The 17,262-nt window shown below is 33.0% G+C and overlaps 1 protein-coding gene across 2 annotated transcripts; it reads left to right on the top strand.

The window, feature by feature from the left end:
- The first annotated feature begins 433 nt into the window (after positions 1-433).
- Positions 434-11,865, top strand: LOC126660857 (probable sodium/metabolite cotransporter BASS4, chloroplastic). 2 transcript variants are annotated; one of them, XM_050354552.2, is made up of 14 exons: positions 453-791; positions 877-961; positions 1,553-1,660; positions 1,765-1,832; positions 2,453-2,531; positions 3,699-3,757; positions 3,868-3,936; positions 5,139-5,252; positions 8,405-8,426; positions 9,150-9,217; positions 10,071-10,156; positions 11,028-11,157; positions 11,259-11,360; positions 11,437-11,865. In XM_050354552.2, exons 1-14 carry the CDS (start codon positions 477-479, stop codon positions 11,509-11,511), a joined length of 1,380 nt encoding a protein of 459 aa, XP_050210509.1. In that variant the 5' UTR covers positions 453-476; the 3' UTR covers positions 11,512-11,865. The 2 variants fall into 2 exon arrangements, 1 of the variants encoding a protein (XP_050210509.1); XR_007635457.2 differs by lacking the exons at positions 10,071-10,156; positions 11,028-11,157; positions 11,259-11,360; positions 11,437-11,865 and having other exon boundaries at positions 434-791; positions 8,405-8,728.
- Positions 11,866-17,262: the final 5,397 nt, after the last annotated feature.

The raw sequence follows: 17,262 nt of genomic DNA, 5'->3' as shown, positions 1-17,262 counted from the left end.
CAACCATCTCTGTCGACCGACCACCGTCAAAGAGAAAACTCCAGTTACCCCACCACCGCTGGCCGACCCAGACCCAGCGGGTCTGTTCTTCATCGTCGATTCCGATAATGGGGGCTACCAGAATTTTTTCTTAGTTGCTGGAATTTTTTTCGGTCCTGTAGTTTAATGGGTTTAGGTTTAAAAGATATAAAGTGGTTAAAAATAAAAATGATTTTTAAAATTTTGAAATTATAAAAAAATGATACATTTTTAAAAATAATTAAATGTTAATTTTGTGAATAAAATAAATATTAAGGATTATTTTAAGATTTTAATCATCTAAAACCGGAGAGTGTTCACTCTGTAGGATGAAAATAAGAAGGTATTTGATCCGTTTTTGCATAGTTCTAGGGTGATTTAATCAATTTTTACGAATTTGAATTTATTTGATACTTCATGCTAAGTTCAGGTTTTTTTGTGTGGATCTTTTACTCTGCATGAGTGTGTGTAAAACTTTCTTTTGTTCAATTACGTCCTCTCAATTTCCAACAGTCTCTCCTGTGAGTGTTTTGGTTGAATTTTTTTTTTTTAATTTTCTGTGTTTCACTTCCATTTTGCTCTCTCGTCATTTATCAAAAATGGCGGGAATCGTTCACTCTCTATTTTTCTCGCCGAACTCCCCCAAAACGCCGTCAATTCGACACCGCAACTCCAGGTTCCGACCAGTATCAAGCAATCCGTACTCTTTGAATCATCGCAGCTCTTCGATTCCTCTCCCCTTGAGAATCAAAGCCTGCCAGAAACCTAACAAGGTATACTCTTCAATTTCAGTTCTGATTGACAAATTCTAATTTTTTGAATTATAAAATTTCAATTTTGTATTTTTTCAACTTGCAGGAAAACAACGACAAAGTTTCAGCCAAAGGCTTAGTTTGGGGACAATCATTGTTGAATTTTGTAGATAATAACTTTCTTCCACTAGGTAATGATTTTCTGTAAAATGGGTTTTTAATTTTAGCTCTAATAGTAAAATAAATCCAAAGTAAACTGTGTTGATTGCTGCAATTTTATCCAAAAATTTACAATTTTGTAATAATGTCCTAACTTCAACATTTTGTTGCAGTTTTAGCCATTTGTTTTCTATCAATTTAATTTGTTCAATCTTTCACGTTTTCTCAGCTTTATTTGGCTTTTTTATTCTTCATTTTTAGCTTCAAATTCGTTCTTTTTGCTTCGACCATCGAAAAAGTTAGTGAATATAAAATTAGATTTTAATGTTATTTTTGAAAATTTTTGATATTTGAAATCAACTTTTGAAATTCTAAAAATAGGATTTGCTAATTACGGATTTAATTTATAAATTTAACTAAAAATTGGAACAATTAAATTGATTAGAATTTTTTTAGCTAGAATTGCAAGGAAATAATGAAATCGGTATATTCTTATAAAAATTAAAAGTTTCAGATAAAATTGCAACAACCGGAAAAAGTTTGGATTTATTACTATTAGGCCTTGATTTTATTAAAAACACACTTTTATATGATTTCGTTATTTTTTTTTATTTTTTTTGCAGCTCTTATTGGTGGAGTAGTAGTAGGACTTGCAAACCCTAGCCTTGGTTGTGTTGCTGATAAATATTCTCTCTCAAAATTTAGCACATTTGGGATATTTTTCATTTCAGGTCAGAAATTTCGTTGCTGCTTTTTTTGCAATTATAGAAGTATTGCAATGTAAGTCTCATGTTGTTTCATATATTTTTTTATATTGTGCTCTTGGTTATTACAGGTTTGACACTGCGAAATGCGGAAGTTGGTGCTGCTGTGGAAGCTTGGCTTGTGGGAGTTTTTGGGCTTGTATGACCTTGAATTTTCTATCTGCCATTTTGCATTTCGTAGGTTCATGCTCTGTTTTTAATACCTTTTCTTTTTTATTACTATAACTGGCTTCTATGTGTATACTTAACTGGATTTAAGAATATATTTCATTATGGTTGCTCTATTATGTAGGGCATTTGATTTTGAATGATAAAAATAGTTGAAACTTGTAGTCTTAACCTAATTTTAGAACAAATTAAATGTTAAGCTCAATAATTTTTTTTGATTTAGGCTATTATATGGCAACAAAATTTTCCAAACTCTTATGATTAACACACATATGATGAAAAAGAAAACAATTGCATACATTTGCCATTACCCTTACAAAAAAAGATCACAAGAAAAGTAAAAACTTCAAAAATAAAAGGTGTGTTATATATCACATTTTAAACTGTTAAAACAAGGTTTATTTAAGAGCTTTTGGAATTGCTTTATTGTTTATGAAGACCAAGAAGAAGTTTTTGAACCACATCTACTAACAGACAGCGTGTTTCTTGTACCTTATATTTCATCATTCCAAACATTATACTATCAGTTGAGAAAATTGTCATACAGATGGTAGCATAGATCACTGATCTCATAATCCTCTTCTAATGCAGTGCTCCATTCTATTTTTCACACCGTACCTATCAAGGATAATTTTGCAAATTCAGCTGCAACCTCGTGAATTTATAACAGGTTTGGCAGTTGGACTTGTGATTGTGTGTTTGCACACATGCATGTGAAATTTCCTTGTTATTTTAGTAGGATTTTTGTTGCTCTACTTTACTCTATTATTGAATTTGGCAACGCTCATCAATAGAAACTTTATTTTTTTTAGTGTTAGCATCAACAATTGATGACATTGGTAGATTCATTTTAAAGTAAGTATGGCTTAATCTTTAAAGCATTCAACTTTTCAGTATTTGCATTTATGTATTGGGTGATTTAGCATTAGTAGATAAGCTTACTTTCAAATTCTGAAATAGAATTGCCAAGATTCCTTGCCCCAAGAATCATAAAGATATTTACCTATTTGGTTTGAGTTTCCTGTATCATTTCATGCAATGATGGGTGTGGCAGCGGCATTACTCATCAAAGAAAGTTTATTTTCATACTAAATGCAGTCAGTGCATGATCATATTGGCGTAAAATATGCTTAAGAATCCGTGTTTTGAAAAAGTTTAAGTTTTACATGCCTAATAAGGTTATCTGCTGTAACTTGTAACCTGAAAGAAACAAATCAGACTCCTTGTTAACGACTAGGTCTATTTACCACAACTAAGGTTCTTATAATTGGAGATAATCGAAAGTGTGGGTAAGTAGCCATCTCTCATAGTTGCAGCTAACATCATAATCTCTTTTATATTCCATCAGTATGTTATTGATAAACATTAATCACATGTGGCTAGAATTAGTGCATCGGTAAGGGCACCTGTCTCTGATTTGTTTCTTAACATTTAGATGTGGTGTAAAAGAGTTTTTGCATCTTCAAATTCTAGACTGCTTCATCTGGAGTTTGACATGATATTTCATATCTTGATGTAAAGATTTTGTTTGACTTTGTTTTTCTTAATATATACAGTAATATATCATACTGTTGACCTAGGTAGAAGCATTATATTTAATAAGAAAAAGTGGAAGGCAACTTCATCATATATGTTTGTGTGAATTATGCAAGAGTGCATATGCAAATTTTTGGAGTCAAAAAGTTTGTGTAGAATATATTCTGACTTCAGTTTTGAGCTGTTAAGTTTAGTGCCTTTGTTATTTTGGCTGTTGGAAAGAACATCGTGACAAAAAGCAATTAGTTACATTTTCTGGCTTTTGTAGCAGACTCTGAAAGTTTGCCTATATTTGCCTCAGGACTGGCTTTATTTTGCTGCATGCCTACTACACTATCGAGTGGAGTGGCACTAACTCAGGTCTCTTATCTTCCTTTATATACCACCACCTTTTTTTTCCCTTATTTTTTTTGATTTTGTAGTCCTCTTTATCTTGTTCTCAATAGCAACTTTTATTCTCAACTATGCAGCTTGCTGGAGGAAATTCTGCTCTAGCTTTAGCAATGACAGTGATATCAAATCTTCTGGGAATTTTGATTGTAAGTCATGTGGAAAGAGCCATACTTGATATCTTCTAAAATTTTAACTCTTTGATATCATGTAAATTGGAGTTGTTAGAGATGAATTTCCAATATTGTCCTCTCTATGTGCATTTGTCTGCTACTGATACAAGGTTCATTGATATTAGCAATTTTAAGTAAAAATATGCATGAATTTGTTTTTTTAAAATTCTGTTGGCATGTGAGGAATTGATTTATTTGCTATGGCACTTCAACCCTTAAATTGAGTTCTTTACTGCACACTTTGACCAGTCATCAACATATTTTGTACTGTAGGCTTAAAGAGTACCGGCAGATTGTAATGGTATTATTGGTCTATGTCAAACCTTGATGTTTGCTCCCCTAAAAAAAGCTATTAAGAAATAGGTGTGGAACTAAGGCTCATAAAAATATATAATATACTAATGTTTACTGTCCATGTGGCCTTGAGCAAGTTTATCTAGTGTGTTCATGCACGATCTTTTTATGAATTAAATACAAGGTCAGTGAAGGTTCTTCTAGTTGCTTTTTGGGAAGGCTTATCATGTATATATTTTTGTAAATAGCTTTTATTTCCTATTGTGTCTGTAATTCTTATAATGCTCTTTCTATGACTTTTACATTATGACTAGGGAGAAGGTTGTTTAGGGTTTCAAATAGTTTTAGATGTTTCAGTGACATAAATTTGCTGTAGTAGGGCTGCTTCAATACGTGCTTATGTTAGAGATCTCAGGTTCAATCCAACTGATTCATTCCTTTAGAGAAATATAGCAAAATCATTGAAAGCCAATGGGTTGACTGTTGACCCCATTTTCTCTATGTTATAGAAATGGTCTTGTGACTGAAGGATTGAACATTCCAACAGTAGGCCTACTAGTTCATGATGAATTTTCTCTAATCATTACATTTTTAGTATCCATGAGAAGAACTTTAGACCAGCACCATATTCATCGAAGTTTCACGAGGTATAGATTTGCTATCTTCATCGAAGTTTCACGAGGTATAGATTTGCTATCCACAAATAAACTTGAATGGCCCGATAAGCAAATTGGTTTTATTTTTTAATGCACCCTTCTCTCTGTCTCTAATCTCTCATGGATGCACTCTGTGAAACTTTCATGTCTTATATCAGCTTCTTTTGTACCAAATATATTTCCCTCTATTTTTTCATGCTAAAGTCAATTTTGTTTGCTACTTTTCAGATTCCCTTTTCTATCTCCAGATTCATAGGTGCCGATGTTGGTGTATCTGTTCCAACTGAGCAACTGTTGAAAAGTCTTGCTCTCACTCTTTTACTCCCTCTTATCATTGGAAAGGTAAATCAAGTTAACTATGCTACTACTGATGCCAATTCAAAGCAACATTTGCATGCTATTTTCTTTTTCAATCATCAATGAATTGACATATATTTTGGTGAATAATACATAGGAACACTGAATACTATTGAAGAACATGTAAATCTTAAATCATCTAAATCTGGACATGGTATGATTTTGTTAAAGCATATTAGGATTTAATGTCAATTAGGGCCTGTCTTTAGAGATTGATGAAATTATACTCTGCAACTGAATAGATTCTTTGGTTTTGCTGAAGTGTGCGAGTGTTGGCTTTCAGCCTTCGCCCAGGCTTATGTGACTCGTATCTAGAGCATGTCATGTATGAGCTTTAAGAGCTCATCGTGCATTGAAATCGGGAGTCTTCCTTGGCCTAACCTGGAAGGTATTGACGGTTAAACTGATAACCTCATCACTTCTTCAAAGACTATGTTTGCGTCGAATAATTTGCCAATTGTTTCTGCTTGCCATTATTGGTCGAAATTGTATTAATAAAAGTCCCATTTTTTTACTGAGCAAATAATCAATGAAATTCATTTTAAAGATTATCTAGCATTTATTAAGTAATATTCCTTGCATATGGTGACCAATCAAAACGAAGAGGCAATACAAAAATAAAAGTGCGAGAAAATCAAATTATTACATGATTTTAGTTTCATTGGATTTGGTTAATTTAATAAGCAATTAAATTGGAAAAAGAGATGTTATGGTGCAATTGGAATTGTTTCTGCATCCACAAAGTATTAGGAGCGATATCACAGATACAAGCCAATCAAAAGAAAAAGTAGCAATAAATTCATCGCAGTGAGGAACAGCAGCCAGCAGGTGTCAGCCTATGTAGGATGGGGGGGGGGGGGGGGGGGGGGGGACACCCACTCCTGAATAGGCTAATGCTTGCAGCTCTTCCTCAGAGGAAGAACAATAGGCTCTCTGCAGCTCTGAATTGATCCCGATGCTCCAGATCTCCACCAAAACACTCAGATCACATGAAATGAAAGAGTATAGTCAAGAATACAACCTTGACCTGACCATTTGTCTTTAGGACAGGAACCACATTGGCTAGCCACTTGATAATCCACAACTTTTGAGAACCTAGCTTTCAACTGCTTAGCAATGTTATTCTTCACCTTCCCCGTCCATTCTGGTTGTAGCCTCAACTTCTGTTTAACAGGTCTGGTATGTGGATAGATTGGAATCTTATGTTAGTAATTTCTGATCGACCATGGCATGTCATTATAGCTGAAACCAAAGATTTCTTATGTTTAAATTTATTTAATTTTGTAAATCTTCTCACTTCCTTAGGAGTTAGATTGTTTGGGAAGTATATATAGTGTGGTTTATCCTCCGTGTTTTCAACTGATTTTGTTCTCACAAGATGGTTATCAACTCTTTCTGATTTGCGAGGTGTTATTTTCTGTAAAATTATGTGACTAGGAAACTAGGAAGTATGCATGATATGGCACACACTTGTAATAAACAGTAGGAATAAATTCATCACAATGAGCGACAATAGGTGCTAGACTACTATATAATGGGCGGATGCTCACTCCTGAATAGGATTATGCCTATCATTCGTCCTTAGTTAGAGGAATAACAACTGGTTCTGCAGCTTAGAATGGATTCTGATGCTTGAGATCCCCACCAAAACACTTCACAACACAGTGTATTAAAGACTATTGTCAAAGCAGTCAAGGAACGTAAAGAAAGAGGAGGTGGGGAGAATGAGTTATGTTTGAGAAATAGTGAATGAACATCGTACTAACAATATTAGTAAAGCATAATGACATGAACCCATTCAAGCAGAAAGCGATAATGAAGCAAGTCAAACTTTCTATAAAATGAAATTAATTTGAGTTGATGGAAATAAAGGTTTGAAAGATTAAAATTAAAAGGAAAAGCATGCGAAATAAGATGAAAACTATTGAATAAAACTGTCCAACAATAGATCTGGATATAAACTGAAAATGTCAAGGGGTCAAGAACAGTAGGTTGCCTACTGCAAAAAGACTGCCTCCCATGGATGAGTAAGTGCATGCTTACTGATAACAGGCACATGCTTACTTGTAACAAGCACCAGATTCAAAAATCAATCAACCAAGAGCATCTCCACTCATGTGCCAAATAATCTCACAATGCTATAATTTAGCATTTAAAATAGAAAATACATCTCCATTACTATACTATTTCATGTGCTAAATATGGCATATGCTAAAACTTGTGCCGAAAATTATTAGAAAGTTTAGCATATGCCAAACTCTAATATATATCCAAATTATTTACAAAATTGCCATTAATAATTATAATCATGTGTGGAATTTTTTTATCTGTGTATCTTTCTAGAGTTTAGCTACTATTTTTCCTATTTACTCACCATTATTCCTTCATAGGTTTTGTGCTGTATTTTCTTCTAAAAGGAGGACAATTAGGTTTTAATGAAAGATCAAGACTACACAGTCAAAATCATCTAGCTTTTAAGGTTTATATATTTAGAAAATTGGTTGAATATTTATGATTATTGAATTTAAAATAAAATTAGCTATAAAAATATATTTAGCAATTCATGTAGCATTTTGCAATGGAGTGAAATTTAATAATCTTTGCCATATTTAGAATTGTGCTATTTTTTATGCTAAAATTAGCATAAAAAATAGAACATGGAGTGGAGATGCTAAGGGTAAATAAAAGCTGCTAATAAGTAGAGAATGAAGGAAAGTAAGAAAGAGAATCATTAAAATATCATTAATCTTTGATGATCAAAAGGGTCTAATTTTGGTGCTGACAGTGCTCCAACAAGTATGTATAAGCCATGTATTTTGGATTTGAATGGATTTAACCATTTCGCCATCTTGCACACCTGTCTTACCACTAGCAATCCATCTTTAAAGACTGTCTGTTTTGTCAAAAACCCTTAAGATCATATCCCGACTGAGCAATATTTGAAAGCATAAAGGATTTAATTACATAGTTCTTCCCTATTAATCATTGCTTACAAGCTATAAGCTCTCATACTTGCTCTGTCAGATTTGAGATCTTCTGAATTTCCTGTTATGTAATGCATGATAATGTGTTTAACATTATCTATAGTACTTTTATTTATATTCATCTTTAAATAATTCAGGGTTTCATACCTGCAGGTTGTTCGCGAATCCTCCAAAGGTGATCATATTGCTAATTTCTTTTATTTGGAAGTTTGTTGGTCTTTTATCTGCCATATAATTGAATACATGTGGTCCCAGCACTTATCAGTAGAAGAATGTCTTTATGGGAACAAATTATTAAAGAGCAGTTATCCAGTGATCTACTTGTTTTGGTTTAAAGGACATGGTAAAGCAAGAGGGGAAGAAAGATTATGGAATTCTGCTGTGCTCATAGGGATGAGCCATTGTTATGTTTGATTAGGGAACAATGTCATAATTTCTCTTATGATGATATATGCTTTTTCAGTTAATGTCGAACAGGTAAAATTCTGGTTGGCGTTTGATTAGGGAACAATGTCATAATTTGTTTTATTATGATATTTGCCTTTTCGGTTACTGCCGAGCAAGTAAAATTCTAATTGGGCTTTCATTATAGTTGTTTGTTAGCACTGATTTTTCCATTATAGTTGTTTGCTGGTACTGATAAAAGGGTGCTCTTACATCTACTAAGATTTAATGTAGAGTAAGAAGGAAAGAAATAAAACAAATAGGGAGGGATGGGAAATTCTTCATAAAATTTGGAATGCCCTATCATTCAGCATCTATTTTAATGAACGGAACAATGGTTGCTTTTTGTGCATTTTTCTGTTCCATACTTACAAACAATACTAAAAATATTCAATATTGAAAACAACTTCGGGTAGAGAAATTGTATGGGTTCTGATTAAACTGTGCAATTCAGGTTGTGCAGGCTTTGTTGATCGAAACCGTAAGCTTTTCTCAAAGTTGAATGCCATTTGCCTTTGTTTTGTAAGTCTCACACCTTTAGTTGGATTGTTTTTTGAATTTGTTATATCTGTGTAGTATGTTCTTTATTCTGAGATGATGTTATCATCATTGTGAATGTTAGGATTCTCTACTAGCCATGTACTGAATGGATGACAGGTGATACTATATAGACTTAGGTTGTAGAATGTTTGGCCTGAACATTAACTTCCTTCAAGATTCACAAATTTCACAAATAAAAAGAGAGACGCCGTGGCTTAATCCACAATGCATCAGATAGATCTAGGGACCTGTTAGCTTCATTCGAACTCTTTTGATTAAAAAAAAATGTTGTAGCAGTCCCCTTATTATTTGACCCAAGACTTAAATATGAGACGATGATTAGGTTTTAGATATGTAATTAGTTGATGTATATCTGAGATGGTATTATCATCCTCATTATTGTTGTCACACAATTGGTAGGATATATATCTGGCTTTCTAATGATGTTTTGCAATTTAGTAATTTCAAGGTCACAGCATTTATGAATATTGGACATGATATTTTGAGCCTTACTGTTCACTATTTCTTTTCTTTTGAGATTACGATGAGTTATCCTTTATTGTTCTCCGACTAATTTCTGACAGATTTTGCCTGCCAAAAATCTTGAATAAAAAGCAGAGAACTGATTCTCTTTGCTATTCCTTTTTTTCAGTTTGCACCTTGTAAAACCTGGTTTCCTACTTTTCTATGCAGGCTGTATAAATGTCCTTGCTTTTTATTGTTGTCATGAATGAAAGTGCTATTTACGTGTCTGAGGATTATTGTCTTTCATTTTCCTTTAGTTTTGATTTTTCTACAAAGAGAAGCCATTTTAAAAGATGCTCTATTTAATCAGGTTCCATGGATCCAAATAAGCAGATCAAGGTCACTGCTATTGATGGTTAGGCCTGAAGTTTTCCTTGTAGCTGTTGGTATGGGAATGTATGTTTTCTAGCCCTTATCTTCTTCATACATAGTTGTCATTATTCTCAAAGGTGCTTTTTTGTTTTTCTTTGAGTGAGCACTGAATCGAAATATTATTTGCTTAAAGATTAATTCCATCTATTATTTATGCTTCCCAAGTTTATGATCCTCTGTATGGGTTTTTGAACTGTCATATAGGAGTTCAATCTAATAAATTATTCCCTGTTGAAACCCTTTGGGTGGTCTGAAGATCTGATGGAATTTCAGTTTATATAAGCTTCTTGAAAACTGGACTCAACTGACTGTAAACTAGCTAGCTGTCTTATCCGGTTCATATTCATAGTCATTTGTTAATTAGCTTTAAACCTGGTCAAAACACTTCGAACCAGGAGCCGGTCTTAGAGGCGTTCATCTCATACAATTTGTGAAAACATTGGATGCAATATACATTATATGAGGAAATTATGCAATAGTGGGCCAACATATGATGCTCTTATAGAAGTTTCTGATAATTACAATTGCATGGATTTTGAATTTTGACCTTCTACAAGTATTGAAGTTTAGGAACTACCTGAAACCACCCGACTCAGTGGCCGACTTAATGAAGGTGAATTTATAAACGACATTACTGTTTTGAGATAAAAAGAGGCAGGAGATGCAGTAAGTGGTGGCCAGGAGAGATAACAAATGTTTGGAATTACTGAATTTAATTTATTACGTATTTAGTTTCTTTAGCTATTGATGATGACCCTAATGTTTAAACTTTTCTAAAATTAAACAAATGGTGAGATATATGATATGTACTACATATTGTTGATGTGTAGTTGGTAAATTGATTTGTATGTTTTAGCAAATTATCTAATGAAGGAAAATCTCCCCCTGTCTGCAGATTACTGCATGTCGTCTTATTTGCTTTCAATACTCTTGCAATACGAGGCCTTGCTACTGTATCTGGAGGCGACCAATCAGTTTTCGCTAAGAAAGAAAATGCTGATGCTTTCGTCCTCGTTACAAGCCAGGTGAAAGAAAAAAATGGATATAAGCTCGCTCTTTCGTTTACTTGCAGAAATCTTGAGTTTGCTTTTGGCTTAAGTTAATTTGGCGAGAGGTTTCAATGCAGAAAACTCTTCCAGTTCTTGCTGCAGTAGTGGAACAGCTTGGTGGTGCATTTGGTGAATCTGGGCTGCTGGTCCTTCCTTGTGTTGCTGCACATTTGAATCAGGTTTTTCGTTTTTGTGTTTTCTTTTCTCCGTTTATCTAAGATTCTGCAACGATCTGACATTTGATTTTTTTTATAGATAATCATGGACTCATTTCTTGTAAATTTCTGGCTGCGAAAGGATAATGCATCAAAAAATGCCAAGACCGCCTGAATAATCGGAATCCTGACTGTAGTGCTCTCTGTGCAAACCCATCATGTTTGTGTTATATCACAGGTGCAAATTGCTTAGAAAATCTGGTGATGGGCTACTTCTGGAAGTACCTCTCTGCAAGCCAATATATTTGTGGGAAAATTACTATATCTTACCTTGATATTAAGTCAAAACTACTGTTTTAACTGAATTTTAAAAACTCATTGTTTCCTTTTCGGTTATCAAATACTTATATTTCAGGGGGAAAAGTGATTTTTAAAATTAGGACGTAAAATAGTAATATTGAACTAACATCAAGGAATGTTAGTAATATGTTGTAATTCTTTTTGTCAAAATGTACATTAAGCTGTTAAATTGCCCGCGCGTGAAATCTCGTTGTTGGTTAATTGAATTTCAATTTCACTTATACATTGGTATTTTCTTGGTCAGTATTTGTGGTAATTAATATAAGAAGGTTCAGCTAACTTCAACAATTTTGCTGACCACTGCAATTTGATTTTTGGCAAGGCTGCAAGTTTAACTCAGGTGAACTGAATAAAATGAAGAGAAAATTACATGGTTTATCATAAAAACAAGTAATAAATGAATTTTGATTTAGGCGACTGTCGTTGGATATTGCTTTAATTGCAACAGTTTTGCTGATCGCTGCAATTTGATTTTGGCAAGGCTGCAACCCTAATTCAGGTGAAGTGAATAAATTGTAGTGAACGTATTTTCAAAAAAAGGAAAAGAAAAAGTAGTGCACGTCTGCATCTTAAGATTCCTAGCTATGTAATCTAGTTGCTTTTTACAATAAATCAATTGAAACTGACAAATATGTCAACTTTATTTACACATATAATCTACTAGCATGCAATAAGTAATAAATGATAAAATAAAGGGGTTTTCATACAAATAACAAATATCCATCTTTTAATTTCGGCTAACACCCTCAAAAACTACCAACTTTAGCTTCTTCATTTTTTCAATAACACCCCAGTTTTATAATTTCGTCAATTGCACCCTATTTCATATTTTTACGTTTTAATAGCATCCTAAATTAAAAAAATAGATAATTTTATTATTATAAGGATTAAATTTTATAAAATAACCAAATTTAAGGATCATTTTATATCTTAGTTGGACAAATACAAATAAATTTCTTAACTTAAAATACATTCAAACAAACCCTCTTCTCCACTAATTTAAACAATAAAAAGAAATATTAAACCATATCTCCCCTACATCTTTTCCGGGTCTTCCTCAACCCACCACCTCGAACATGGAGGACGACAGATCTGCTCATCCTCCTTGAGAGAACGAGTTCTTGAGGAAGAACTTTCCTCAAGAACAGAGTTGTTCTTGAATCCTCAATAACAGATCTGTTCTTGAGGAAGAACCTTCCTCAAGAAACAGAGCTATTCTTGAATCCTCAAGAACAATGTTCTTCCTTAAGAATCATGGCGTGCCTCGTGACGGCGATGGATCCGAGGAAGTCGGTAACGGGTCCAAGGGAGGTGGCTATTAGTCGAAATTTAATTATTTGTATTAAATAATTTTTTTATTATTAATCTTTAAATGTGTGAAGAAGAGAGTCTTTTATAGTATTTAGAATATTATATGTTATTTAGAATAAATGATAAATATAAAGGATTTGTTTTGAATTTTATCCAAATGAAAAGAGTTCAATTTAATGCTTTGGAGTGCTATTGAAACGTAAAAATATGAAATAGGGTCCAATTGACGAAATTACAACGTCGTGTTGCTATTGAAAAAAAAAAGTAAATGTGGGTAGTTTTTGAGGGTATTACCTTTAATTTTAAAACTACTGATCTTATTTAAGGTTATTAAATATAAAGATTCTTAAAAAATATCTAAAATTTTGAAAATATTTATAAAAATACCCGTTGACTTTTTTCATTTATAAAAATACCGACCTGACTTAAAAATATTTACAAAAATATCAAAAAATAAAAATTATGTACAAAAATACGGTGTGTATAATATTGGTATAATGTCGATATAATGTTGCTATATTAAAGCTAGAGCAAATTATTATGAAGCCCCTCACAATTGACATAATTCACACTTTAGTCCCTCCTGTTTGAAAAATAAACTACGTGGCCCCTCATTTTTACTTCCGTCAATATTTTAGTCCATCCATCCATTTTTAGTGTTAATCAACGAAGTCAAAGAACTTATGGGTAAAATAATTATCATAACCCAGGGTCGAAATCGTTGACGAAAACAAAAGTGAGGGGTGAAATCATTGAGGAAAACAAAAGTGGGGGACTATATAGTTCGTTGACTTTGTTGACTAAAGTCCGAAATGGACAGAAGGACTAAATCGTTGACAAAAATAAAAGTGAGGGGCTATATAGTTTAATTTTAAATAAGAGGGATTAAATGTGAAATGTGTCAAATGTGAAGAGTGTCATAGTAATTTGCTCTTAAAACTATAAACCAGAGAACTTGAAAACAATATTTGGTTTAATATTAGTTTTAATTTCAGCATACTTTCTGTATATCAATAATAATTTTTTTATATATCTAGTTGATACATATACATTTTTTTATATGTATTTTCATTACAGTTGGTAGTGAACCAGAAAATTATATACTGTTGGTATAATTTTAATATATTGTTAGTTTAATTTTTAATATATGATGTGGTGTAATGTTAGTATAATTTTTATTTAATATTAAGAAAAATTCAGTATGTTATGATGTGTATATTCTTGGTATAATATTGGTATAATTTTAGTATATTGTTAGTTTAATTTTTAGTATATACGATGTGGTGTAATTTTTATTTAATATTAATAAAATTTTAATATGTTATGATGTATATATCCTTAGTATAATGTTGGTATTATGTTAGTATACTTTTAGTTTATTAATATACTGACATTATACCAATAGTATACATCATATTCTTGTAATTATTTTTTTATTTTTGGGAATTTTTATTAATATTTTTAAACCAATTAAGTATTTTTATAAATGAAAAAAATCAACATGTATTTTGTAATTTTATTTTTGATAAATGGTGTAATTTCCTTTTAAATATAAACTCTCTTTTATTTCTTTTTTTTTTTCACTTGTTTTCCCTCCTCTTATTCCTTTTTCTTTTGAAAATCATCAACATTCACATTCTCTCATCACAGTTTCTCTCTATGGTCAATGCTGCTGCGATCATTTCACTTCTTTTTTTTCAAATATGAAATTATTGTCTTGTTTCGCTACCGTCATCGTCTTCACCATCTCTTTTTTCTTCAAATTTGAGATGTTAATATCTGTCGTTTTTTCTTCTTATCTTTCTCAGATCTAAATGCTTTTTATCGTCATCGTTTCTATTTCATATCATTGTCGTTGTTCGTCTGTCACGACCGAAAATCTTAAGCCGAGGCCGACATTAAAAAAAGGGAGTGGCTTCTTCGAAACCCGTAACAAGTTTAAAATCACTATAAATTTTTTGCTTTTCAAATCATAATAACTTATGAAAATACATTTTGATGAAATCCTTTTATAAGACATAACGATAATCGTTAAAATCATTTTCTGAAAAATATATACTATAATAATGGAAATCAGTATCTTTACACATATCTCGTATATCACACATTGCCCTGTTTCGAACATGTAATACATAACATAAAAACCACTTTATCAAATAACAACTGGCTAACCATCCAAACGGTAGCACAATATTTAAAACTATATGCATATGTATCAGAGTTATAACAAAACATCACAAAAACCGTTCGATAACAGACTAGTCTACCATCTATCGACCACCACTGCAGCTCTCGATTGACAAGTAGTTTTCTTTACATCACTTTAAAATATAGACTTCCGGAATAATAATGGAAGTCTGTCACATCAAAACATTATATACCTGAAAAGGGAAATATCAAAGGGGATCAATTTTGAGTGAGTCATATAATTTACTAATGAATATTTGATAAAACAAATCGCATGCTAGAAACATTTTATTTTATATGCATCCTAATATGGATTTTGATTGAAATCCTAAATCCAAATCCAAATACTATTTCTTTATTGATTTTACAAACATGTCCATTTCGGATTATATCATAGTAATCCTTGCGGCACAGTCCCGAGAGACCGCTCACCGAGTTAACTGATACCATTCTTAATTCCAAGTTGTGAGTTCCCGAGACGTCTCTACCGAGTTTAATTTTTTTTTTTGAGAATAAATGTAATAATTATTAACTCAAATTAGTAGCGACAACAGTTGTAATAAATTTAGGATAGTGATTAAATCAATCCTGATGACCTGACATGGAACGGGCATAATGCACTAATGCGTGCGTAGCCTGATTCACAGATTGCCTTACAAAAAATAAATTCAAACTAAGAAACTGTTTCGCTAAATCAACACAGTCTAAAACCAAAAAATCTGACTCCACTCTACTTGGATTTCTAATTGCCATAACAACCTTCGTCGCGTCGGATTCTAGCTCCACCTTTTGTCCGTCTTTTATCCAACTTAAAGACTCTTTAATACTCTGCCACCCGAGGCTCAAAATTACCCAGGAAATTGACAACACTTGCCTGAATTAACAATCTAGAACTGTTTTTGACCGTAATGCCTACTCCAATCGAACGCCCGTCACTCATGCACGACGCATCAACATTTACCTTCAAAGTACCTTCAGCTGGTTTAACCCATTTCACCTTGCCATCCTCTCGCGACAAACTGATCACATCAGCCTCTGGTTTTAAAGCTCAAACTTTTCTCCACGGCACCAGCTGATTACCGGGCAGGTTTAGAGCTTACAACACCGATAGATGCTTCTCAAACCACACTATACATTTCTTGTGAGTCCAAATCTGCCAACAGATCATACCAACTAGATACGACTCCTCCTCTTCTAACCCAGTCAGCCAAGACTTAACCCAACCTGCAAAAATCAAACATGAGAAGACTGGGAATCTCATACCTGAATTCCTCCAACATTCCTGATGGATACCGGACTCGGACTTAGCCTAGTCACAGTATGCAAGGACCAAACTAACACTTTAGAGATAAATAATCGACAGGCAACAGAACACGTAATGTTCCAGACTCAGACTCACACAAAAGGTATAACAGACAAATGGGAATCCCAGATTTATAGGGATTGGCATCAAATCATTTGACTATCACCCCCATGATATAAGATTCTATAATATTAGCTGATTGACATGATCTGTAAGATTATAGGAATCAAATGTCAAACTTACCTTATCCTAACCAAGAATAGCTAAGAAGGAAGAGGATTCTTGGCAAATATAAGTATAAGGCTTAAGTAAGGTATACGCCCTAATTTTACACATACAACAATACTTGATTCATATCAGATTATAAGTGAATTATGACTTAGGCATCGGAGTGTATTCAGTCCAACACTGGTCCGAGTCATTCTAACCTATATTTCTTTTGACAGGTTGATTCAAAAGTTACTCAAGCCACACCAAAACCATTGTTTGGCGCCATTTATGAGAACGAGTATTCGTTTCAGAAAATAAAAATCTTAATTTTGGTTTTTTGTGGCTATCAATGGATAATTAGGAAGAGCCGCAACCATCGGGAGTGGTTCGCGTATCTGAGGCACAACTAGTGAGCAATGGACTGATTCCCACATTGATTCATGCAGAGGGAGGTGTCAGCAGAACATCAATGGTGATAACCAATGTAATACCAGCAAATGGCGGAGGGCCTTATGATATCGCACCACCACCATACCTGAGAAGGAATGGCGGAAG

The sequence above is a fragment of the Mercurialis annua genome, linkage group LG8 (genome assembly GCF_937616625.2).
Source record: "Mercurialis annua linkage group LG8, ddMerAnnu1.2, whole genome shotgun sequence".
Classification (NCBI taxonomy): domain Eukaryota; kingdom Viridiplantae; phylum Streptophyta; class Magnoliopsida; order Malpighiales; family Euphorbiaceae; genus Mercurialis; species Mercurialis annua.
Note: the sequence above shows the minus strand (reverse complement) of the source record. Positions and strands in the feature narration are given on the sequence as shown.